The following is a 25,414-nucleotide window of genomic DNA, read 5'->3' as shown; positions in this document are numbered from 1 at the left end:
GGGGTCCCCCAAATACAGCACATGGTTGCACATCATATCTTTGTGTTTGCCTCCTCCTCATCTTGCCTGGCTGAAAAACTCTTCCTCTTTGTTCCAAATTATCTTTAGATGTTGCCCGTTGGCTCTGTGACGCCCTAATCTCCTCTTAGCCACACTCTGGACTCAGCTATTTCTTCTATTAGGGTCATAAGTGTCATCAAGGGAATGGGCAGAAAGTCTAGTGCCTTGTCCTTTGACCTGGAAAGGGTCGAGGTGACCCTTTAGCCCCCATGCCCTCCCATTGTACAGCCGGTCATCAGAAGGCTAGAGCAGCGTCACCTGCGCAAGGTCACAGCACGTGCAGCTGGGAGAAGAGGGCCGTGCTGGGCCCGCGGCGGGTGGGAGGCGGGTGGTGTGGTTTGCAGGGCGACCTCCATGCTCCCCAGGCCATCCTGCCTAAGAGTCCAGCAGCAGAGGGTCAGGGGCTGTCCGGTCCCAGGTGGGAGCTGGCCCAACAGCCCCTGCGTCTGCAGACTGGGCACCTGCTGTTCTGCAGATAAAAACCTGCTGATGACGCTTCTGTCCCATCCCCACCCCCAGATAATTCCATGGTGATTATGGTGAGGTTGAGGAAGGGGCAAGGTCCAAACAACGCAGATCACTGGGGAATGAAGTAGGGGAGTGGCCACGCATGGAGGAAGTGATTAGTAATGATACTAGTTATTATAATCAATAACAACAGCATGGGATCACCGGCACAGCCTTAGTGTCCGGAGCTGGGCCGAGGACGATACTTCCTTCAGTCTTGACCCCGGTTCCCTGCGCTGATGCCGCCGGATGCCTGAGGCTGCTCCACTGCCCCACAGCCTCCGCGACCCTCTGCCGCCTCCAACTCCGTAATAAGTTTCAAGGCCCTTGGGGAGCCACCAGCCTGGTGGCACTGAGGTAAACCACCAAGGCTGGCTGTTTGCCAGCTGGAGACCCCACACAATTTAAAATGTGCATGACGTAAGTGCATTTCCACTTTGGATAGGTGCAGAGCACCTGAGATAGGTCTCAGGTGCCGGGATCCAGCCCAGCTGGCGGTGAGAAGCAGGTGAGGAGGCAGCAGGGCAGGGATGGAGACATCAGAGCCGTCCGCTGGCATCTTTCCATGCTCCCCGAGCCTCCCATTTTGTCTCCTCCCGCAAATGGAAAGGTGGGCCTGCTTTAAGCATCTTTTTATTTTCTCAGCACATTGATAGTCCTTTGCGAAGTGCTCTCTCCTAAATGGAGAGCCCCGCATATCTGGGGTGGGTATGGCCTTTTTTCATCGCTTTTTAGCCCTCATAACCTTCTTCACAGCTTCCGTTCCAAGGTTATCCATTTGGACAGGCTGCATTCTTTGGCACTAGCATAAGCCTCGCCACTTACCGGGCCTGTCCCTGCCAAAGTGCCTCTGCGTCAGCATTTACCACTCCTTAGCCTGCCGTCTTTGGGGTGCTATAACTTGTACCTGTGTGCATAAATTGATTTCTCATTAGTATTTAATATTGTACCATTCCACCTCAACATGATTCAAAGTTGCATAAAATGTGATCAAATTGTAAAGATTTTCAAGTCCAGCTCATCTCACTTAAAACCTTGCTTCTGGTGGGAAACTGGCTCGTGGCAGAGCTCTTGCCTGCCATGCCGAAGGCCTGGGTTCGATTCCCAGTGCCTTCCCATGTTAAAAAGAAAAAAACCTTGATTTTACTACTACGTCACCTCGACAAGGTGCTCAGCTAGAACTTTGTCTCTCTGCTGTACAGAATGGAAGTAATAAGCCCGACTCCTACGGGGTGGGGTGGAGCTGTCATTCTAGGGAAAGAGGGGCAACGGGAGCCAAAAGTTAGAGTCCTGCCAGCTGTTGGCTGTGGCAGGGCGGCAAGAAAGGGACTGCAGAGGGGAGAGGGAACAAGTGATGCAGATATCAGACCCCGCTCTAAGGAAAGCCAGGGAAGATTCTGGCAGGCACCGTGGCACGTGGGAATGTTCTCTCCTTGCGGACTCACTCTTGGGGGGAGGGAGCTGTCTGCACTGCCCCAGGTCCTCAGTCATGCTCAGTGATTAGAGCCTCCTCCTGGCACCTGGCTCGCCCTGCCTCTAGGCGAAGGTCTGAGCATGCTGGCATGCACTGCAGCCCCCTCTGCCCGGGGAGTCTGCTGGTAAGGGAAGTCAGCCCTGGGAAAGGGTCAGCAGGCCCGGATAGAAGTCACACTCTCCTATGCATCAGCGGCGAGATTTCAGACAAGTTTGATCCTCTGGAAGGTGGGATGAGCTATAGTTTCCTGGCAAGATGCTTGTGAACACTGAGTACACAGTCGAGACTTGTACAATACATGGCTCCTAGAAGATGCCAACAAATACAATAGATCCATTTTGCCCTTCCTATCAGTGAAAAGAAAAAGCCATTTCAGAGCTAGCTAGAAGAGATCAGAGATGACCCCATCGGTCCCCACTCCAGAGAGGACATGAGGGTGGAGGCTTGGAGGCGGAGGGGACGGGGTCTGGGATCCCTGCCCCAGCCCTGTGTCTTCCTGCTGTCCGTTCTCTGACTTTGCTGTTTCCTGAAGCCCCCACATGTGACCTGACATCTGCTTCTCTTTCCTCTGTTCTCTTGTGGAAATGTCCTTCACTCATCTGTCCACGTCCTGCTTCCTCGTTAGACCAGCTCAAGGAAGCCTTAGTGTCACCCCAGGGCCAGTGAGCTCCTCCTTCTGTGAAACTTCCGCGCTTGCAGGTAGAGAGGAGAGCGTGGGCTTGGGGCCCAGCCAAGATGAATTCTCACCCCAGCTCAGCAACTTAGTTTTGGGACCAGGAGCAAAGTTCTGTATCCCTCTAACTCCAGACTTACCTGTAAAACAGGGATGAGAATACCTACCTCCCGGGGTATTGGCGAGTTCCAGGAAACAACATGTGGATACGGGATGCATAAGACGACAGTGGGGCTGCATTCCTAGTTATTAAGCCTGTTTTAGTTTTCTAAACCTGCCAGAATGCAACACACCAGAGGGATCGGCTTTTAATAAGGAGATTTATTTAGTTAAAAATATATAGTTCTTCAGAGGAAAGGCAGCTAGCTTTCATCCGGGTTTGTCTGTTACATGGGAAGGCACACGGTGATCTCTGCTGGTCTTCTCTCCTGGCCTCTGGGTTCCAATGGCCTTCCCTGGGGCGATTCCTTTCTGCATCTCCAAACCTCTGGGCTGAGCTGCGAGTGCTGAGATGGGGTGTGCTGAGCTGCTGGGCTCTCTTCTGACCTCTTTCTTTTAAGCCTCCAGCTAAGTAAATTGAACATCACTCACTGTGGAAGGCGCTCCCCTTAGCTGACCACAGATGTAATCAGCCGCAGATGAGTTTCACATACTGATGCTGTAAGCCCCCAGCAAAGGACAAAGGGGCATCATCGCCTTGGCCAAGTTGACACCTGAACTGAACTACCACAAAGGCCAAACATTTAGGTCTTCAATTTCTTTCTGTCCATTCTAATCATAGCAATTTATATGATTTTCCTTTGATAAAAAAAGTTTCCTTTTAAATGTATCTACCATTTTAATAGTGAATTGACTTCAAAATACATATTAAGAAATCACAGTGCAGGGACATAGTGGGAAATCCCATGATGCGGTCCCCAGGTGCCCCAGCCCCGTGCTGGTGGTGACCGCCAGCATCGCTGCTCCCCTAGTTGTCTGTCCTCTCACCAGCAGGGTGGCCTCCACAAGGAAGGACTCAGCCAGCTCCCGGGGCCCAGGTTTGTTAACATTCCCTGGGGAAGGAATTCTTCTGGAAGGAATTGACTGTGGCAACTTCTGACTTAGCTGCCTGGACGACGTGAGAGAAGGGGGCAGGCAGACTGTCCCTGTTGCAGCCAGGCCCCTCCTGCCTGCCCATCCCAGCGGTTCTAGGCCAGTGGTTCTCGGCCACAGGGCGTCTGTCCCCGGGCCATGTGGTAATGTCCGCGGACATTTCTGGTGGCCATGACTCGGCTTGGGGGTGTTCCAGGCCCCCCGTGGGTAAAGATCAGAGGTTCCTCAACACTCCTCAGGGCACAGGGCAGCCCCCAGCCAGGAGCCAGCCAGTTGGAATGTGGACAGTGCCCAGGGGGATAAGCCCACTCGGGGCCCTAGCCGGGTCAAGCCAAGGGCCGTCTGGGGACATCTTCCGGAACCGATCTCACGTGCTTCTGTGAAGGCCGAGCCTTGGTGGCTGCAGACTGATGAGGTTTCCAAACCGGGTCAGGCAGACGGACCTGACTCAATTGACCACCTGATGAAGAAAGACCGAAATCTTTTGGAAAAAAAAAATCTTTTGGCGTTTTCGGACTACCCACATGCCTTATACCACAGAGAGAAAAAGACTTTGGACAGGCCCCAAATTCCAGCTCCTTATTTGTGTGCAGCTGCAGCTGACCCCACCACGGGGACGGGCTGGTGGAAGGTGCTGGTAGTATTTGGGTACTTGTCCCAGACCCTATCATCATCGTCTCCAAGCAGCATTTCTAAAGCTGATGAGAAGTGTCTGCTTCCGGTCCATTCCACGGCCGGGTGGATCTGACCTGAGCAAATGCGTGGAGGTTGGCATGTTGAGTGAGCCTGTGTCCCAGGTAATGCAGGGGGAAATGATTGTCCTCCATTAAAAACTCCCTCTGGTTTATGGGTTCTTCTGTTGTCTATATTTATTTCCGTCAGTCCCCCTAGCTCAAGAAAGTCCCGACAAACATGAAATCTAAACACAGACAGCATGCTTCATGTGCAAAGACAGCTGCAAGACAAGTACCCACATCTCTCCATGCCTATTCGGAATGGCACTCCAAAACTTATCCATATAAATATCGGGGCCATGATTGTCCAGCCCTTAATTTCCTCAAGAGCTCCCACGTAGATCTGGCATGAAGTAGGTGCTAGAAAAATATGTGTTGACTTGCACTGAAGTACATCCCCCTTCCGCCTTGGTGTCTTAGCTCAGTGAATGGGTGGCAGCAGGATGGGGGCTAACCCTGCTCTTCTCCATCTCTTCTCTCTTACAGGGAGCCATGCTCTGGACACCCCACAACTTCTGGGGGACCTGCCTCCAGGATTTGCAAAAAATATCAGTAAGGGTCCTTTGATTTTTCCTTAGGAAAGCTAGCTGGGTAGAATGTTGCCTAGGACATTGGCAGAGAAGATGACCCCTTCGGATTATACCCAAGAGCCATTTCCTGCTGTGGTGTGTGTAAGAAATATGATTCAAGTGGGACTCAAAAGTCTCTCCACCAATGAGCCTCCAACCATTGGTCCCTCTTCTGAGACAAAGTACTAAAAGCTCCCGTCAAAAGACAAGGGTCAGGGCGGGCCCTGGTGGCTCAGCAGGCAAGAATGCTTGTCTGCCATGCCAGAGGACCCAGGTTCGATTCCCGGTGCCTGCCCATGTAGGAAAAAAAAAAAGAAGGCAAGGGTCAGCTGAAGGGGGAATCAAGGAGAAGAAAGTAAATGCATTGATTATGAGAGTTGACATGTAACTGTATTTTAGCTTCAAATGGAGCCCTGAGCTTCCTAGAAGGCAGGCCAGAAAGGGAAAGTTGGTGTGCTGCAGCCTAGTTTAGGAAAGGAGGACCCACGTTTGCTCTTTAGGGAAGGGAATGCTCATCTTAGGTGGGCCCCTGTATGGCATCACTGCAGACCACGATGGGTCCTGACCTGTGATGATGTCAGCCCTGAATCTGGGGCTGGCTTCCAAACCTTTAAGGAAGGCGAGCTGTCAGCCAAATTATTTGTCCATGAGCTCAGGAAAGTTAAATGACCAAGTTCCACCCCAGCCCGGATGACAGTAGTGCCACCCATGGGGACTAAGTGCCCAGCAGGAGAACTTCTCCACCGGGGGGTTAGGCTGGCAGGCTTCGGTTGACACTGAGAGGGTCAAGGCCAGGAGACACCACATGCCAAGAGGACGATGCCAGCTGTGCCTCTTCAGTGCGGGAGGCCCCCGCAGCCATCCACACACAGCTCAGGAGATGTCCTTTTTGGCCTCCCAGAAAACAGCTCAGCAGATGCAGGGGAAAAGACACACATGGAGTCCCTGCAGGGTCTGCCCCAGCCTAGAAGCTTCCATCTCGTAGGCGTCAGTGTCTCTAATACCATCCATAGGATAGTTTCCAGGGTGCCCCAAAGGAACATCCCCGGTCATAAGAGCATTACTTTCGGAGAAACCCAAAACGAGGACTTTCCAAAAATTTCCACAGTTCCTCCCAGTCCACATATACCTTCTCAGCCAGGCGTCGTTTCTGTCCTTAAGTAATCTTGCCGAGGACTCAGTTCACATCCCATCTCTATCAGGTTTCCAAGAGAAACACAGCTAGAAAGTTAGCCCAAGGTCAGGTTTGTCCTTAAAGAAGGAGGAAAGGTTTTGCTGGCACTGTACCCATAGGCCGGGGTGGGGTACAGACGAGGAGCTAAGGCTCTCTAAGTTTTCTCTTTCTTTTTCCTAGACATCACATTCTTCAGTGGAGTGTTTAAAAATGTGGAAAATGTGGCTGACATTTTTGGTAAGTTCAATACGAAATGGTTCTTACCTACCAAGTGCCATGTTGGGGAGAGTGTGTAGGAAATCTAGGGAAAGTACTAGGACCTGGGTCACTGCCCTCCTGGGTCACTGCCCTCCTGGGTCACTGCCCTCTGAGCTCCTGCCCACAGCTTTCCCAGCCAGCTGCGACGTGGCCCAGGTTCAATAAAAGGAATGATGCTTTTTACTTAGAGGTACCAAACCTCTTTGCTTTCCTTGCTTCCTTAGTCCTGACCACAAACTGGCCAGCAAGAGATGTTCTCCCCATTTTACAGGAAAGGAAGCTGAGTCTTAGGGAGTTAAATGGCTTGCCCATAACCACACAGCTCCGAGAGAGAAATTCTCTTTTCTGGGTTCAAAACTTAGTTCCTTGCAGCAAAGTAATTTAGTTTCCCTCCCTGGCTAGTGACTATACACAGAGCATGAGATCTGCAAAGGGGCACCACCTACTCTATTTGTCATTTCTCAGTCTTTGCAGGACACCATAATGGTTCCTATCATTGCTTACAGAAAGCACCCCAGATGAGACTAAATTATGATGAGGATGAGCAAGGACATACAGCCCTGCACTTGGCTTAGACCAGGCTGGACATAAGGCTGCATCTCAAATATATACATGATTAAGCACAGTTGTCCTGTAAACTTTTGAATGTCAAAACATATTTTAATAAAATACACATAAACCATAAAGGAGGTTGCTCCATCAGCACAGAATAATTTCTTTATTTTTCTGATTAGGGCTTGCAGAAAAAAGCACAGGAAAGGGATGTTCAAATAGGTTGGAGGAAACTAAAGGCATAATCAGGGGTGAAACTCATGCTTGCGGGCTGTTCTCTGATCTCCTCTGTCTTTCACTCTCGATCCTGTGCATGTGAAATGAGAAGTGTGGGGTCGCCCCGTGTAGCATGTAATGGTGTTCCCCGAGAAAGGCAGAGGGTGGGGGGCGCAAACGTCAGGGTTAGATCAGAAAGACTGGACACCATTTTCTCACCAATTTTATTTGTTTTAAGCTTTGGGACAGGTTGCCATCCTCTCTTAATTTCAGTTTTTTCATCTGTAAAATAGAGGGGACAGAACGGCACAGGCGTGTTGCAGGATATAAGGCTTACAGGATAAAAAAGCGAATGCTTTCGAAGGCGTCAGGCGCTCTCTCAGGCCTAACTACTATGATCATTTAAAGCACTTAGCACAGCATCTTATGCATGGTAGGCCCTCAGAAATGTGTCTGTAACCCTTCTCCTTCTGCCTTGACTCACAGTTCTCTAGTTCCAGGATTGTATCACTTAGGATGCATTCAGCAAACGAATAGTGACTTGAATAATAGAGACATTTAATTATCTCACACACAAAGTGGTCTGAAGGCCCCAGGATTAGTGCAGCAGCTCACGCTGGTATTGGAAACTCACTAGGCCCCTTCTATCATCCTCCAGTTACCCTGAGACTTTTGTCTTTTCAACTTTAGTCTGGGGCTCTCATGGTTGCAAGGTGGCTGCTGCAATACCAGCCAGCACATCCTCACCCATGTTCAATAAAGAAGAAAGAAACAGATTAAAACGTTCTTCTTCTTTCATGTCTCTAGTCTTTATGGGGAAGAAATCTTTCCCAGAAGCCCCCATCAGACTTTCCCTCAAGTTCTGTTGGCCAGATATGGTCACATGCTCAACCCTAGACCAATCTCTTCCACGGAAGCAGGGGCTTAACATGACCAGTTGAGATTTCTCATGAGCCATCCCTAGGGACTTTGGAAGAAGGCTCACCTACTTTGAATTCTTTTCCATTTTGTTACTAAGAAAGAAAGGACAAAATGGCTATTGGGTGGATAACCAACCGAGACCAGGGCTTATAAACCTGCATCCCTTCCATTGCTGGAACAGTCCCTGAGGGCACGGTAGGTGCTGGGAGGTTGATGGCGTGCAACCTGTCAAGCCCTGGAGAGCAACATGAGCCTGAGGCACCCAGGCCCTGCCCTCTCCCCTTCCCGCAGACTGCCTGGGCCCCCACTTCACCTGGCTGCAAGCTGTCTTCACCAACTTCCCAGCACTGCTCCAGTTTGTGAGTGGTCTGAGGTGTGCCGCTGGCCTCTGCCCCCGGGACCTGGAGGACTACGGCTGTGCCTGCAGGTTTGAGATGGAGGGGCTGCCCCTGGATGAGCCTGACAGGTGAGCCAGCCCCGCAGGTGAGCTCACGGGAGGCTGGGCTGGCGGTGTGGGCGGGGCGCGGTCACCGACAGTGCCCGGGTTGGGAGATGCCTCAAGGCCACCGCTTGCCACTGGGGGGACGGGTTCCCTGGCCTTTAAAATAGAACCGTCGGTGACCGCACATCCCAGGGTGTTGCCTCCTCTGTCGAGTTCCGCACGCAAAGCTTCATTTAGTGTTTCTGCAAGTGTGGACCCCCCTGCCTCAGAACCACTTGGATGCCTGTTAAAGAGCAGATTCTTGGGACCCTCTGCACGTCTTTTACTGACTCAGAGCACCTTTAGGTGGAGCCTGGAGATCTGGGTTTTAAACATGCTCCCCAGGTGATTCCGAAAACTGGGAAATTATTTTTCATTCAGAGCAGTCCTGGCCTCCAGGGGTAAAGCCACTGTGAAGTTTTTGTTAAATTCTTAACAGCCATGCACCAAATTCCAATATATAGACACTCTAGTGATGATAAACAGAAAGTAATACATATCTGATGAGAAACAGAAAGTGTAAGTGGCCAGTAAGGATGTACAAACTCCCTATGTACAAGAGAAATGCAAACTAAGACAAGATTCCCAAAATCACCCCACCCCAAAAAACTTTTCCCTCAGCAGATTGGCTATAACATTGAAAAGCTTAGAAGCATCAGGTGCTAACAAGGACATAGCAAATAGGTGCTGGTGGCAGGAGGGCCAGCTGGGAAACTCACTAATGAGGGGAGTTTGGGGGTGTATGTTAAAGTTTTTCAGACAAGTTTCCTATGAGCCAACTATTCCAGTTCTCTGCTCCTTTCGGACTCTGTGACCACGGCTCTTTATTCTGTGCTTCAGCTTCTGCATCTGCAAAATGTATGTAATAATACCTACTGCACGGACTTGTGCTTGGGGACTAAATGACCAGGCGCGAGTCAAAGGGATCAGGACTGTGCCTGTCTTATTAAGTATCTGAGAGCATTGGTAATCAGTGGCAATAGGAAAATAGTAGCAGCAGCAGTAGTACTAGCAGGAGTAACAGCAGGAGCTAGCAGTAGTATTAGCAGGAGTAACAGTTATGGTAGGGCTGTAGCAGGAGCAGTAGTAACAGTAGTATAGCCAAAGTAACAGCAGTGTAGCAGTAAGAGCCATAGTCAGCCTATAGGAGTAACGGTGATAGTAATAGCAGTAACAGCACAAGCAGCAGTGACGGTAGTAACAGTCGCAGCAGCCATAGCAGCAGGAGTCATGGCCGTGGCAGACCTGTGAGAGCAGTAGTAATGAAAACTGCAGTTGAGCCATAGCGACAGAAGCAATGGCAGAAGCGGTGACAGCAGTAGTGGGAACAGTAGTGCCAGGCGTTGCCATGGCAGCAGCAGCAGCAGCAGCGGCGGTACAATAAGCACAGCAGAGCTGTAGTGGTGGTGGCAGCTGCATTATTAGGAGTAACAGTGATAATAAGAGTGAGATGGCCACAACACAGGCAGCAGCAGCAGTCGTGCTAACAGCAGCAGCAGTGGCCATAATAATCATAGTAGGGCTGTAGTAATAGTAGTTGTGGTGATAGTAGTAATCGTGACAGTAAGAGTAAGATAGCCAATACCAGCAGCAGCAGTAGCAATAATCATAGTAGGGCTATCGTGGCAGTAGTAGTAGTAGTAGGGTAATAATGCTAGCAGCGGTAAGAGTTAGCTGTAATATCAGCAGCAGCAGTAGCCGCAGTAACAGCAGCAGAGACAGTGGGAAACAGTGAGGTCACCCCTCATAAGCCCTTGGGCTCCCCTTCGCCGGTCGGCCCAGGCAGGTGGAGAAGTTGCGCCTCCCACCCAGCGGGCCAGGCGGTGATGGGTGAGCCACTACGTCAGGCAAGGGGCAGGAAATGGTGGAAAGCGGCCACTGCCACGAGGTGTGCTTTGCTCAGCAAATGGCCTCGGGCAGTGACGGGAGCATCCGATGATTTGGTGTCTGGAGGAAAAGAGATACCCGCCTGGTCATTCTCTTCTAAGGACTAACCCTTAGGCTGAGAGCTGGGACCATGCAGCTGGCTGGAAATTCCAGCATGCTGGGCTCAAGGCTGTGCAGCTCTGCCTTCCGAGGCACGTAAGATGGCAGACTGTTCGTGTTCGTGTGCGTGTGTGCGTGTGCACGCCCTGGGTATTGAAGCAGACCACTGCCGGGAGCCCTCCAGGGACAGCAGGGTGACCTGGCTGCCTCCCTCTCTCCTGACCCTAACCAGCTCTCTCCTCTCCTTCCCGCCCTGCCTCAGCTGCTGCTTCAAGCACCGCAAGTGCCACGAGGAGGCCGCAGAGCTGGGCTGTGTCCAGGACCCCACCAAGGTCTCTGCAGCTGTCAACTGCACCCTCAGGAGTGTCACATGTGGTGAGCAGCTCCACAAAGCCCAGGTTCTGCATGAAGCGATGACCGTTGAGGGCCCACCTCGTCCTCATTGCATGAGTTGCAAGGGGTGGGTGGTACCTCATCCACCTCTGCAGCTCGAGTGAGGAGACATGCCGTCCATGTCTACTGAACTGAAGCAAGGGTTGATGGGTGGAATGCTTGACTTGTAATTTGCCCCTTGGAGCAATGCTGGGAGCTCGGGAAAGACAGTTTGCATCTTATACGTGCTGAACATTGGGGAAATCACTTCCCCTGTCTGAACCTCAAAATAGGAAGGAGGAAACTTGCTTCAGAGAATGTAATGAGAATTAAATTAAACGGTGCACATAAAGCAGTTTACACAGTGGCCAGCATATGCTAAAAACACAGCGATGGAAGTGGAGGGTGAAGCAGTGCAGGATGAATGGGGGTTCTTGTCGTTAGTTATGAGAATTGGACACACAAGTTCAAATCTCAGCTCTCCACTTTGCCCACTGAGTGACTCCAGGTTATTTATTTCATGTCTCAGGGGATTCTTGGCAGAAGAAGCACAGTAGGCAAAGAAAGGTACAGAAGAAGGAGGGAGCATGGAGTGTTGGGGGTCTGAAGTTACAGCCCTGCTTTATGAACACCTAACAGGGGCCCGGGCTTTTCTATACACCCCCATGGATCGTCTAACAGCCCTGTTACACTGGGGCCATTAGTCACAGTTTCAGACAAGGAAAGGACTGGAACCTTCAGAGAGATTAAGTGATCGTCCTAACCTCCACCGCTGCTAAGTGGTAGGGCCGGGTTCTGATCCCGGGTTCCACTGACCCCCAAATCCAGGTAATGTCGACTGGCGGAAGTGAGGAGAGACAGTGGATGTGACCCACTAGGTCCCTACCCAGGGACCCAACATTCATTCATTCATTTGTTCATTCAGTGGATATTACTGGACTCCTCTACCGTGAGCAAGATGGTCATCTACGCATTGGGGCTATTCTAACCTTCTGGAATTTTCTCCTGGTCATCAGACATCAAAAATAGTTTTGTAAAATGCTGTAGTATATTCAGTTAGTGACATAGCTAAAAGCCATGCTGGAAAACAAAGCAGGGGGGAGAGACAGGGAGGGCCGGGTCAGGGGTTGTTATTTAAACAGGATGGTCAAGTAAAGCCTCTCTAGGATGAGCGTTGAGCGAAAACAAAGAAGAAGAGGAGGAAGCGATCCTGTGGGCATCTGGGATGAGAGAGGCGCAGGCAGAGGAGACAGCAGGAGGAAGGGCCCTGAGGCTTGGGGGTGCTGGTGTGCATGAGAAACTGGGGGCCGGTGGAAACTTAGGGCCATGAGGGGGAATGGAGGTCTGAGGTCTGAGGAGGAACATGCAGTGGGGTGGGGAGGGTCGCGAGGTGTTTTCCAGGCTACGGTGAGACTGTCAGCTTTTGTTTTGAGTTGGGAAGATGTTGGAGGGGTCTGCACATTGAAAAGACATGATTTGACTTGTGTTCTAAGGGGATCCTCTGGTCACTCAATGAGAGTAGGCTGGTCTGAGATGAGTTATGTGAGTTATGTGGCCACTAACATAACCCAGGCAGAGAAGCTGGCAGTGGAGATGGGAGACGTGGCCAGGCGCTAACTCTTCTGAAAGCAGAGCCGACAGGGCTGCCTGACAGGTGGGTTGTGGGTGAGAGAGGAAGGGAATGCCCGTGACTCCCGGGTTTTGGCCTAGAGGTGGCATGAAGAGAGGAGCAGGGCAGCCAGAGGAGTGGGGTTTGGGCGGCACAGCAGGAGCTGAGTTCTGGAGCTCGCATCACCCCTTAGGATGCAAGGGTGTCTTCCAAGCCTGCTCTGCCCTTTGCTGTCTGCAGAGTCCAAGGATACCTGTGAGCGCCACCTGTGTGCCTGTGACCAGGCAGCCATCGAGTGCTTGGCTCGGGCCACCATCAACTCCTCCCTCAACCGTCTGGATGCCGCGCTCTGCCTGGCTCAGCCTTCAGGTGGGACAAGCCGGGCCCTGAGCCCGCAGAGGGGTGGACACTCTGGGACAGAAGCCGCGTGGCCCTGGCCGTTGCTGTGCATCTTTGGATGCTGAGTCTAGCAGCTGTTCATGCGCCCCCAGCCCACTGCTCCCAACAGACCTTCCCAATGTGTTCACCTTTCAGAGCCAGCCAGCAGGGAAGAACTGATGACCCTTCCGCCCAGAGGTGAGGCCCCCTGAGGAAGCTGCTCTCACTGGGCCCTCTGGGGCCCTCTGGGGTGATCCGTGGCCCCAGAGATGCTCCTCTCTGACCTCAGTGGGGTCCCTGCCTCCCCCTAGACAGGAGAGACACTTACCTCAGCCCAATTCAGACACCTACAGTCAAATGGCCCCAGCGCGACCCCTGTGCCTTGCCACGCAGACAGGTGTGGGTTGGATTAGTTAAGATGTGAAGCCCCAATCCCATCTCCCTGCTTCCTTCCTCACAGTCATGGGCTGGGCATTCCCTGCAGCAGGGTGGCCGGGACTGCCACCCTGACCGATGCTGTCGCAGCAGCAACCCTCTCTCCTCCCCCTCCCCCATGTCCTCAGAGTCGGCACCGGGGGGGTGGCCCATGGAAGAGGTGGCTGCTTACCTGTTTCTCTTCAGGACAGAATAGGCTCTTGATAACTGCCCCCTAACTAAGCAAGTGATCAATCTGACTCCAAAACGTGAATCTTATGAAAAATGCAGAAGTCATAAATGGCAGTTATACTGCCATTTCTTATGCTTGTTGTGCCATCCCACAAACCCTCAGTTCCAACCCTGGGATACCTGGAGATGGGAAATTTGAGGTACACCTCAGCAGAGAACCCCCCCTCTTCTGGGGCTGGGGGTCTCCTTCCCAGAACTCGTTCTGCAGTGTTTACTAAAGGGGAGGATGATGTGGCTCTGTGTGCATGTATGTGTGTGAATGTGTGTGCATGTATTCCTGCATGGGTGTGTGTGTGTGTACAGGTGCAATTGTGTGTATGGATGTGTGTGTACATATGTGTTTGTGTATGGGTATGTGTGTGTATTTTGTGGATGGATGTTTGCGCACGGTGCGTGTGCATGTGTTGTATGTGGGCATGTGTATTTTGTACGGGTGCATGTGAGTGCACGTATGGGGGTGTGTGTATGAGTGTGTGTGTTTATGTAAAGGTGTGTGTGCATGCAGGTGTGCATTTGTGCATGTGTGTTTGAATAGGAGTATATTGTGCGTGCGTATGCAGGCGAGTTTGTGTGTATGGGTGTGCACACATTTATTGTGTATGGACATGTGTGCACACACCAGTGTGTGTGTACTTGTGTGTGTGTGTGCATGTGTGCCTCGACATCTCTTCTGAGTCTGGAGCTCTTTTCCTTCTGCCACCTGCCCCCCTCTTGAAGGGGGGTCTTCTCTGGCTGCCACATGGCCCCCCATGGGTGCACAACCCTGGGTCTGCAGCCCCTGCAGCCTGAGTTGGTGTCTGCCTGCCTGGCCTTCCTTCCCAGCCCCAGCCCTAGCTGTGGGGTGCTGAGCTGGACCTTGCTGCGTGCTCCCTCCTGCCCCCCGGGCCCGCGCCCCAGCCTGCTCCCTTCCGACCTCGGGGCTTGGATTTGACCGTGTTCCCGCATCCATGGCTCTTGGGTCTCTTTCTTCCAGTGGCCCTTGAGAAGTCCACGGACACCAGCCCAACGGCCCTTTCAGGAGAAGGTGAGCAGAAGGGGCTGGTACATCCCAAAGCCCCATTTCTCGACTGTCATCCACCTCCTTGCTGAAATGAGCCCCTCAAGTGCTCCCAGCCCGGGTGTGTTAAGGAGCCGCCCAGAGCACTCTCCAGCTCCGGCCCACGCCTCTCCTCTGTCTGCTCAGTCTTCTCCTCCTGCCCCCCTCAGGGGGCTGCCAGATAGCAGACAGGGCCCCCCGTTAGAGCTGAGTTTCCGACAGATGACAAATACCTGTTTAGTTTAAGTAAGTCCCAAATGATGCATGAGAAATATTTCTCCCAAGAACTTCTAAGAAATATTTCTTCTAAGAACTTAAATTCAAACTTCATGGGGTAATGTGTAAACTCTGGCCATCTCACCCCTGAGAGGGGAGAGGCCGCTCTTCTTGTGGTTAAGTGATTCTTGATTTTCCCGATGGGGCCGGAATTCAGATTCTCTTTGCTGAGGACGAAGGTCCACATGCACCTCCCTTGAAGTTTATGACTGTCTCGCTGCAGTTGCTGCCACACGATGGGAACCGAGGTCGTGTAGCTACTCCCCCCGGCCGTCCTTTCCGAGCCCCTGGGCAGCCCCCACCGCGGGGCCCAGGTCTAGACACAGGAGGAGACCTTGTCCTCCCCGGTCCCAAACTCCTGCCCACTTCCCGCCCCAGCAGTGACCATACTCACAGCAAATGGTGCAGCAGCTTCCATGGCCACAGGGTAAACCCTCAGCCACAACCTGGGGACTCGGTGCGTGCTTTTTGGCTCCACCAGACCATCACAAAATAACCCAAAATCGGTCCATTTTCCAAGGTCTCCATTCTTAAGCCTTGACCATCATGGATTTGTTGCAGGAAGAAATGGTTGTGTTTGGTGGTATTGGGAAAGATGTAGAGGAAATAAGTTTCCTCAAGAACTGTGAAGTCTACCTGGGGGTAGAGAGTAGATGCACTCATCCCTTCACCTCCAACACACACACACACACACGCACACGCACGCACACACACGTGCACATGCACCCGCCCAAGAGGGAGGCAGCCAGCAGGTGGGGCCTAAAAAACTCAAAGGCATAAGTGCAGGCTGGGACAGCTCGGGTGAAAAAAGACAGAAGGTCTGACATTGTAACTGCCATCATGGAAGTCAGGAAAATTCGGGTTGGATCCCGGGTCTCCCATTTCTCAGCCGTGTGGCTTGGGAAGAGTGGTTTAAATTCAAGAGTCACTTGTATAAAGCATGGTCAAGGATCCTTTTCTGAAAAGGGCCAGACCACAAGTATTTTAGGCTCTGCCAGCCATCAGCTCTGCTCTGAAGTGCTCGGCTCTGCCGTGGCCACGCAGACAGCTCCGAGAATGCACACACGAATGAATGATGGCTGCTGTGTTCCAAACACGTCATCATTTCAGCAGGCTGAGGGCTGGGCCCCTGGGAAGATGCGATTACTCTATCTTTCAAGGTGGTTTAAGGGTTAAATGAGAGAAAGAAAAGGGAAATATATAGGGACCTAGGGATCTTTTTCCAGGAATTGCGGATGTAAAAATTGGCACCCGCCACAAAATTGCACGCAGGACACTGGACTTAAAATATATAATCTCATTTGGTGACCACACAAGCCCAGGATTTAATGGCTAAAACTTCCATTTTAAGATGTAAAGTGAGCGTCCAAGACCCAGAACTGAGGCCAGTTCTGAGGACCCCGAGGTCCCCAGCCTTCCTTCTAGACCCCAGTCCCTCTTAAGCCACCTTCCTTGGGACCCGGGCGCCGAGGGAAGGACAGGCCCCTCCCTCGACAGGGGTGGTCGCTGGCCTTTTTGCCCAACTCAGGCCCGGCCTCCCCTGCGGCCCTTCGGGGGGGGCCGTGCAGCCTTGCAGACCCCCTGCGCGGCGCTCAGCCCCAGCGGGACCCGCCGGGGAAGGTGGGGGTGCTCTCCGCTGCGGGGAAGAGACTCCCTCCAGGACAGGCGAGCTGCGGGCGTCTCGGAGGAGGACCGCGTGGCATCCTGTGGGCGAAAGCCACCCAGGTATTCCTGTCCGTCCCGCCGACCGCTTTTCTGTCAGGTCCCTGGGAAACACGACGGGACTCATTTCACAGGAAATGTCGGAAACTGAGGTTCAGGGAGATTCATTGCTCTAAGTCAATCAGAAGTAAGTTGTTTTCTGCTCTGCAACCCCAGACTTTCCATTATACAATTGTGACTCATGGAGGACAATCTCTTCTCAAGAAGAATCTAGGTCTAGATTTCATCAAAAGAATTAATCATTTACTTTGATTGTGGTGATTAGTAACCACAGGTCTTTTATTAGTCAGGATAAAGAACTCACACTTATTTGCTAATCCCTAACAATGACTAAGTAAATAAATAGGTTCTTTGGGTAGCAGCTTGGGTGAGCTGGGTTATTGCCCCGCCTTGGTCCCGGGGGACACATGCCCAGGGCAGCACAGCTTACGGCCTTTCCGTTCCACGTCCACGGGCTCAGCCCAAAGACGGACGTCCTGCCCAGCGCAGCACCCCCAGGCTGCCTCCCAGGTCCTTTATCTGCTAGAACAGTTGCGTCCACATTGGTCACCTTGGAAGCCCAATGTTTATATGATGCCACCATAATCTTCATCTTTAACAACCTTAAATTTAAGGTGGGTCCTTCCTATCCAAAGCATTTGGGGTCACCAACTCTAGCTCTCTGAGCTGTGGCCGGGAGAGAGACCGTGGCCGAGCGTGGGTAAATGTCACCGCCAACCAGGCCACCTGCCTTTTCCTCCAGGCTCTGCCACTCCCCAGTTCCGTGGCCTTAAGCAAGGTGACTTAATTTTTCTGTGTGTTGCCTCTTGCATGTGTGAAATGAGGATGCTCACTCGTGGGGAGGTTATTTAGCGAGTTAACACGGACAGAGGACTCCATGCCGATCTGACCCAGAGCAGGAGCTTCAGAACTGTGAAACCAAAGCCACTCATGTTACACACAGAGAAGCAGGCGCAGCCGCTGACCTGGAGTCCCATGGCAGGACACATGTCCCATACAAGTCTGTGTCTCTACTGCATCCTCCTGTGTTCAAAACAGGTGGTTTTCTTTTTTTTTTTTCTTTCTCCCTTAAAACTTTGGAGAAGCTGTCTTTCCCTAAGTTTTCCAACAAACTCTTCTTCTAGCCTGACAAGCCACAGCTGCATTTGCCCGGGACGCGGGTGTCCTGGAGGTCGCTTGGCACAGCAGGGCGCAGGCAGCCCCGCTCCCCCAGGGCAGCCCCGGCGGGAGGGCAGCCAGGGCGCACGCCTCCGGCGCCTGGCGGGAGAAGCCTCTGGAAGCCTGCGCAGGGAAGGCTGGGCTGCGTGCTCACCTGTGTCTCTTCTTTTGGGGCAGAACCAGGCGCGGACGGGGAAGGCACGGAAGTTGTGGGGCCCACCCACCCACCAGGTAAGCGAGCGCCCGGGTCCTCCTGCCTTTGCACAGACATTTACACGCTTACAAACTTATGACATCAAACGTGTTCCAAAACAGTGTTGGGGAAACGATGCTGAAAACCAAAACAGAAGAAATCATTGAAGCCAATTTACCTTTACAAAAAAAAAACAGACAAATGAAACTAAAAGATAGATCCATTATCAGGATGAAATGGATGCTTATCTATTAAGGAGATTCACTTAGAAAAATACTGAAAACTATATTTAGTTTACAAGTTAAATCACCCGAAATTCCATCATTTAAAGAAAATCACTATTGGTAGCTGAAGATACTTTCTTCTAGTCCTTTTTTCCCTCAAGTTTATCTATGAACATAAAATGAGGTTGAGGTCATTTGATAGCTATGGTTTTGTGATGTGCATTATATCACGTACGATTAAGTTCCCACATCATTAAATAGTTTTCTGCAGCATGATTTTTAGTGGCACATATGGAAGTGCATAATTCATTTGAACAATAATTTCTAACATTTTGTTATTATAAATAATACATACAAACTTTCCTATGCTCATCCACTTCAGAATAATTTGATAGGCTTAATGCCTAGAAGTTAAATTGCTGGATAGAGGACATAATCCTTTTAGGGCTCTTGATATGATGCCAGATTGCCCTAGAGAAAAATGGAACCAATTTGTACTCACTGTATTTCCGTAGCTGATACTGGGTAGTATTATTTAAAAAACAAGTAAACAAAATAGCTCTCTACACCTGTTCTGACAAGAGAAAATGGGCTCTCCCTTCTTACCCTGTTCTCCTCTGATGGTGATGGGGAGTGTGGCTGCTGGGGACTGGGCTGGCTGGTCTCCCTCTGGGGGCCTCTGGCCAGTCCTGAGCGGAATTCCCAAATCGAACCAAATTTACTGAGGTGGGCGGCAGGGCCGTAGCGGAGGTGCCTAAGATTTGGGCCGCCTTTGGCCTGGAGACGTCCTGTGACTTTACCAGAGGGTGGGGGAGAGCGGCAAGGGGGAAATGGAATCGGCCCCGGGGGGAACTGTCTGAATTGGGGTGGTTGGTCCAGGTGACGAGGTTAGGTTAGCAGCCAGGGCCCTCGTCTAAGGACAGTGCAGGAATCTCAAGTTTAATCAGCACCAAGGATCCAGAAAGGGGGGTGAGGGCTTCTAGCAGAGGCTCAGGCTAGCAGGGAGAAGGCCGGGGGCTCTGGGGAGAACCCACCTCCACAGAGAGCCCTCCACCTGCACAGTCCCCCACAGGGGAAGCTGCTGCAGGGCTGTGAACAGGAAGTGGGGGGGTCGGGTACGTGACTATGTGCCATGGGCTGAGGACGTTCTCTGCCATCCTTTTTCCCTCTTTCTTTGTGAGCCTCACGAAGCCATTTTCCCTTCACTTGCGGGCACATGTCAGTAACCCTCCCCACCCCCAAATACTGTCCTGAGAGCTGGGGACAGTTCTCACCCACAGGGGGCCAGCCGGGTGGTCCTCAAGAGGCCCCTGTCAGTTGGAAGGTCATCACTGAAACTTCAGAGAGTCTCCTGTAGAACTCGTGGGTCCTTGAGACTCATCTTGAGTTCAGCAAACCCGTTTGAGACCCACTTTCTCCACCGCGGCAGCCTGAACTGTCTGTCCGCATTTGGCCTTGACCATTTGTCCACATGCAGGTCGATCCTTGAGCCACTTTCTGAAGGTGGAACATAACATTGTGCGTTTTTAGGACCTGCAGAGATGGCTGCCACAGCTACAGGTGAAACTGTTGTCCCCGCCGGTGTTAAACCACTGGGGCAGGATGAGGCGTCCCTTGGAGGTGGTCCTGAAGTGACACCTGGGCCAGGTGAGCAGAAGGAGGCGGGCAGAGAAGGGTCCGTACTCGCCCAGCCTTGGGGTCCTTTGCTGAAGTCATAAGCGGGCGTTCCAGGCGCCCTATTGCATTGCGGCCATGTGGACATGAGCAGTGGGACCGTGTCCCCTACCGGAGAGGCCCGTGGAGGCTCAGAGGGAAGCGACTTGCCTCTGGCTGCTCAATATGGAGAGCGGGGCCTGGGAAAGCAGCCGGGGGTCTTCTGTCCGCTGACCTGGTATTCTCACCATTCTCACTGGCCCAGAAGGAAAGAACTTGTTTATTGGAAAGAATGACTCACTTTAGTTTTAAGAATCCCCCCACTTGTCTGTCTTCCCTGTGGGTGCCTGTCAGAGGGACCTGCACCCACCAGGGACCCCAGGCAGCTGGGAACGGCACAGGCATAGCAGGTGTCTGGACAAGCCCTCCGCAGTGCCCACTGCAGCACTACGGAGAAAGCTGGAGCTGAGACGGGGCCAGGCCAGGAACCCTGGACAAGGCCCCCTGCTTCTTAGTCTTTTCCCCACCAAATCGAAGACGATGGGGTGTGCATTGCAGGTCTCAGCCAAACTGACCTTCAGCTACAGGCCAAGAATTGGGGGGCGGGGAGGGGAGAGAAAACCGCAGACCAGCTCTGCTCTGGAGGTCAGGTCGTGCCAGGGCATGGAACCGGTGGGAACCAGAAAACCCAAGCGAGTTGGCAGCACCCCCCACCCCGGGGTGCCTGGCCCGGCCAGCGTCGGGGCTGGGCACAGTTGCTCTCCTCACTGGGGAAATGTGGTCCCAAGAGCACCCTCGGTCCTCTCCTAAGAGGGTTCCCTCCCTCAGGAGGAGTTAAGGGGTCAGAGAAGGAGGGTGGGGGCATGGTGAGGAGAGACTTGCTCTCTGTAAAACAACTCGTTCCAGACAGAGAGACCTGCCAGAAAACCGTTTTGCAGGGCAGGATGTGGGTCTCTGCGGGGACTCGGCCCCGGGCTCCTGGGGTGGGAGCTGTCACCGTCGTCCTGCGCTCCCACAGTCACTGTTTCTATTCAGCCTGTGCCAGGTTCACCTTCCTGCGCCAGGGAGGCGGGGCCGCCCCGCAGGTGATGCCGCAGCTTGGACAGATGCTCTTTTGTCTGACATCCCGGTGCCCAGAGGAGTTCGAGTCCTACGGCTGTTACTGTGGGCAGGAAGGAAGCGGGGACCCGAGCGATGCCCTGGACAGGTATGGACGGGGAGGGGGGCAGGCGGGGCGTGCTGATGCACCCGCAGCGAGGGACAAGCCCTCCCCACCTCACACCGCTGCAGGTGGCACAGGGCCCCTGTGGCATGCACCATCCCACACAGGGCAGCCCTGGGGTGGTGCTGATGCGCCCGCAGTGAAGGACGAGCCCTCCCCGCCTCACGCTGCTGCAGGTGGCACAGAGCCCCTGTGGCATGCACCGTCTCACGCAGGACAGCCCTGGGGCATCACCGGGCCCAGCGTCGAGCAGCTGAGGCTGAGGCTGACTCCTCTGAGGTCGTTCAGTGAGGACGGGGTCAGCCGACAGGAAGCTACACCTTTTGATTTGGGGGTCCAGGGCTCTTTCAGTTCTGTCTGTCCCTGCTGCCCCACCATCCCAGCACCCCACTCCCAGCCTCCGCAGGGCAATCAGTTAAGGGAATCGGGGCTTGGCTGGGCTGGCAGCCTCCATGCCTCCAAAGAACCCTCTCACCAGAAGACTCCAGGGGTGGTCCCCGCTGGGCAGCGTTGACGCCACACCGGGGCATCAGGGGCGTGTGGACGTCGGGAGAATTCAACACTGTGCCGTCTGCTGTCCGGGGCGGAGGGCACTTCCTGTGCTGTCAGGGGTCCTGCATGCAGAACGCTCAGGGAGGAATCCACGGGCCGAGGACGTCCACCTGGTGGCCGCGGGGGTCCCTGTGTCCTGCGGAGGCCCCGCAGAGGAAGCACAGCGTTCCCGGCCACCGGCGCAACTGTGCGGTGAGCGGGCGGCAGGATGGCGTGGAGAGCAGGATGCCTCCCCGGACCTCGCCAAGGAAGCAAGGCACGCACTGAAAGGCTGAGGAGAAACCCTGGGCTAAGGAAGAGTTCGTGGACCTGATCTAATCCAGTTTCCTAGGAAATTTAAGTGATTTTCAAGAGCACTGTGGCCAAATAGGATTTCTCATTTGTCCACTGACTTTAGATTCTAGCTATCAACTATCCGTCACCCCCAGCCCTGGCAGACGCGCCATAGGCGTACCGCAGCTCTGCTGCCGACACACCCACCGGGCTGCCCTCGGCAGCAGGTGCCTCCAGCCACGCGGTGGTCACAAGCGTGGGGTGTGCGATGTGTCTCCAGTTGCTGGTGATAAGGAAAGGTCGTAGCGCGCATCCTTGGGCGACCACAAGCACTGTCAAAAAGCTGCAAGGGCCCCAAAGGCTCCCTGCTCAGCCCTGGTCTGTAAGGTGGCGGGAGAGGGTTAAAAAGGAGAGGGGGGCAGCTGAAAGGGAGGGCGTAGAGGGCAGTTTTAGCCTCTAATCGGCAGGATCCATCACATGTTTCCTAAGAATCCCACCTCTCTGGGGCGACACTGGAGGCTGAAGTCCACATCAGACCAGAGGAGACACGGGTGGGTCTCAAAAGCAAGGCATTGATTCACTCCCATAAACGAATCTTAGGGTCCTGCCCTATACCAGACCCTTTTCTAGATGCAGGGGTTTTTTTATGCTAAAGATAAATTCTCAACACTCTTTTAAGGCTGGGGAGAAAGAGGGTGTGCCCTATGGATGAGGGGGTTGTCTGTTCTACTAAGTAAAAGGTTGGAGGGAAGGGGCTACTGGAGCCCACATGCTGCCTTTGTGTAAGTTAGAAAAATTAGAGTCCTCAAGACTCTACTTCCATCTGTTGGGAAATTGTTGTAATAAATATGCAGATCACCCACTTTTGCCAACAAAGTCATCATAAGATTTTTTTTATTTGTAAATAATAAAGAGGCAGAGTGCATGGGCAGTTCAGTGGAAGGAGACCTGGGTTCAATTCCCAGGCTGTGCACTTAAAAAAACTCACACACCTTTAACAAATGCTGCTGCGATGAATCCCAGCACCAGCAATGGCGCTGCTATGGCGGGATAGTCACATGGAAGGAGAATGAAATGGGACCCCCCACTGCAGCATACAAAGTAAATACGTCAATAAAGAGGCCCACAGTGTGGTGCTATCTTAGGTGGGTGCCTCTGTGCAGTACACAGCCTGAATAACCACACTTGATAGCCCTTGATGTGGGTGAGTTAAACACACCAGAAAGGAGATGCTGGCTTCCCTCGCTGCTGGAGGGGGTGAGGAGAGGCAGCCCTGAGGGGCTTCCTGGGTCTGCTAGGAGCTCTGGATGGTGAAAGCTTCCCCTTGGTCTTAGGTGCTGTTTGTCCCATTACTGCTGCCTGGAGCAGGTGAGAAGGCTGGGCTGCCTACTGGAGAGGCGTCAGAAGACACCGGCAGTGTGTGTGGATCACACACCCACGTGTAAGTGTGTCAGCCCGCACGGCGTCACGAGAATCGTCGTGCTTGTGTGATGCTTTCCCAAGTACTGTTTGTCTCAGTTTAGAGGCCACGTGCGCTGTGATCAGATCGTCATTGTCATGATCCAATCAGGTGTTTGCAGAACACTTGCCTGTATCTAAGCGCTTGGAACACACCAGGGTCACACAGGTGTCTCCGCTCTCAGCCCCACTACTGCAATCAAACACCAATGAAATGGGGTGTGGTTGCCTGAATTAGAAAACAAAAATTTGTGCTGCTCAGTTTGAATTTCAGATAAATGACAAATAAAATTGCATTGTAAGTCTGTTCCTGGTAATAACTAAGAAAGTATTTGTTGTTAATCTGGAATTCAAATTTATCTGGGCATCCTGTATTTTATCTGCCAATTTTAAAATAGGGTATTATTTCCATTTGATAAATGAACCGCTGCCCAGTTCAGTCCAACAAATACTTCCTGGGTGCTAATTCGGGAAGTTATTTGTTGAGGGTTGAGTTGAGGATTTGGGACGCGGGGGCCGTGCCATCAGGTTTGGGGAAGGCAGAAACAGAACTGGATGATTACAGTGCTGTGTCTTTCACACCTCGTCATCTGCTGGGATAGAAAGAACACAGGGTGGGATGCAATGAGAGCCCACTGGGGAGACACTTGGTGAGCCTGGGGCTCGGGAAGGCTTTCTGGAGGAGGTGGTGAGGAGGCGACAAGCTGTAACTGAGTTAACTACCAGCAGGTGAAAGCTGAGAATATGCCCGGTAGAGAGAGCAGTGTGCAGGATGCCAAGAGGTTACAGGGCCAGGGTGGAAGGGAAGGGCTGGGGGACGCCAGCTGGTCCCGGGGCCTTCTCGCGCCACCCTGCGAGGTCTCTTGTCTGCTCTTCTCCTCTAGGCATGGCGTGGAGCCTGTGCGAGAAGCTGCTGTGCACCTGTGACCAGACGGCGGCCGAGTGCATGGCCTCTGCCTCCTTTAACCAGAGCCACAAGACACTAGGCAGACAGGAGTGCCAGGGCAGCCAGGCCACGTGCGAGCTCGGTGGGAGCCAAGGGACCTCAGCTGCTCCCCTTGGCTCCAGCTCTGAGGAGAACAGTGAGGAAGGCCTACCTGGTGCCGAGGACCTGGGAGAAGCCAGATTCCTGGGGAAGTTCCTTGGTCCCGAGAGGGCCAGGCCACTCCGTGGAAGAAGATAGCTTCCTGGAGAAAATGGCAAGCATACCCTGTAGTTCCGCCTTTACCTTAACCTCTGTGAGCCTCAGTCTCTTCTCTTTTAGCAGAGGGGCTCCCTTGGCGCCATCAGTGTGATCTGTTTGCCAGCTCACCTCGGAGTGTGCGTCGTGAGGAGCAGGCGAGGGTACTGCTCTGCTTCCTCTGGTGCATATGGAGGCTCAATACATTTTCTAATCAACTGTGTGGTGTTTTCTAAACAAAGTTTGTTGTAGACACTGCAGCATAAATGGATTGCAAAGGTGAGATGTCACAAAGGAAGGACAAAATTCTCAGTTCCTTAATTACTGACAGCTGCTTTTTCCTCTATCAGGTGAAGCAGAACAGTCTATTTACTCAATCCTATAAGAACACCTGTGGTCAAAAACAGCCCCCCCCCCACCCCGTGATGGGTGCCAGGAACTGCGATGGTCGCTCCTCGAGCGTGTGCCTAGAGTCATTAGGAAAGTGGCCACATGCACAGCCACCACGAGGGTTCACTGGCCACCCTGCCCTGGGTTAGATTTTTTAAAAGAAATTGGTCTTATCTCAGTGGCTGGAAAGTTAGAGACTGGAAATGCCCAATGCGACACAGGCAGATTAATATTATAGTGATTGTAAAACATTGAAAGTATATCCATCCATCCAATAGTTACTGAGCTCTTATTATTCACCAAGCAAAAGGCAGTGTGTTCCTAGACAATGCACCTCCCCGCACCCCCCAACCCC

General features: G+C 52.7%; 1 protein-coding gene across 1 annotated transcript; it reads left to right on the top strand.

Annotated features, from left to right (window-relative positions):
* The first annotated feature begins 1,169 nt into the window (after positions 1-1,169).
* On the top strand, positions 1,170-24,672 carry OC90 (otoconin 90). Its single transcript, XM_077163314.1, has 19 exons — positions 1,170-1,177; positions 3,636-3,751; positions 4,046-4,234; positions 5,027-5,092; positions 6,464-6,520; positions 8,522-8,696; positions 10,960-11,072; positions 12,919-13,047; positions 13,213-13,254; positions 13,368-13,453; positions 14,696-14,746; positions 15,258-15,491; positions 16,563-16,759; positions 17,172-17,266; positions 18,092-18,145; positions 19,862-19,978; positions 21,020-21,191; positions 23,366-23,472; positions 24,374-24,672. Exons 1-19 carry the CDS (start codon positions 1,170-1,172, stop codon positions 24,670-24,672), a joined length of 2,307 nt encoding a protein of 768 aa, XP_077019429.1.
* Positions 24,673-25,414: the final 742 nt, after the last annotated feature.

Source organism: Tamandua tetradactyla, chromosome 6 (assembly GCF_023851605.1).
Source record: "Tamandua tetradactyla isolate mTamTet1 chromosome 6, mTamTet1.pri, whole genome shotgun sequence".
In the NCBI taxonomy this organism is placed as follows: Eukaryota; Metazoa; Chordata; class Mammalia; order Pilosa; family Myrmecophagidae; genus Tamandua; species Tamandua tetradactyla.
This window is presented reverse-complemented; position numbering and strand designations above follow the sequence as displayed.

Coding starts and splice junctions, on each gene's coding strand:
- OC90 (XM_077163314.1), top strand. Junction 6,521..8,521: donor AAATGTGGCTGACATTTTTG/GTAAGTTCAATA, acceptor CCCTTCCCGCAG/ACTGCCTGGGCCCCCACTTC. Junction 16,760..17,171: donor TGTGGGCGAAAGCCACCCAG/GTATTCCTGTCC, acceptor ACACATGCCCAG/GGCAGCACAGCTTACGGCCT.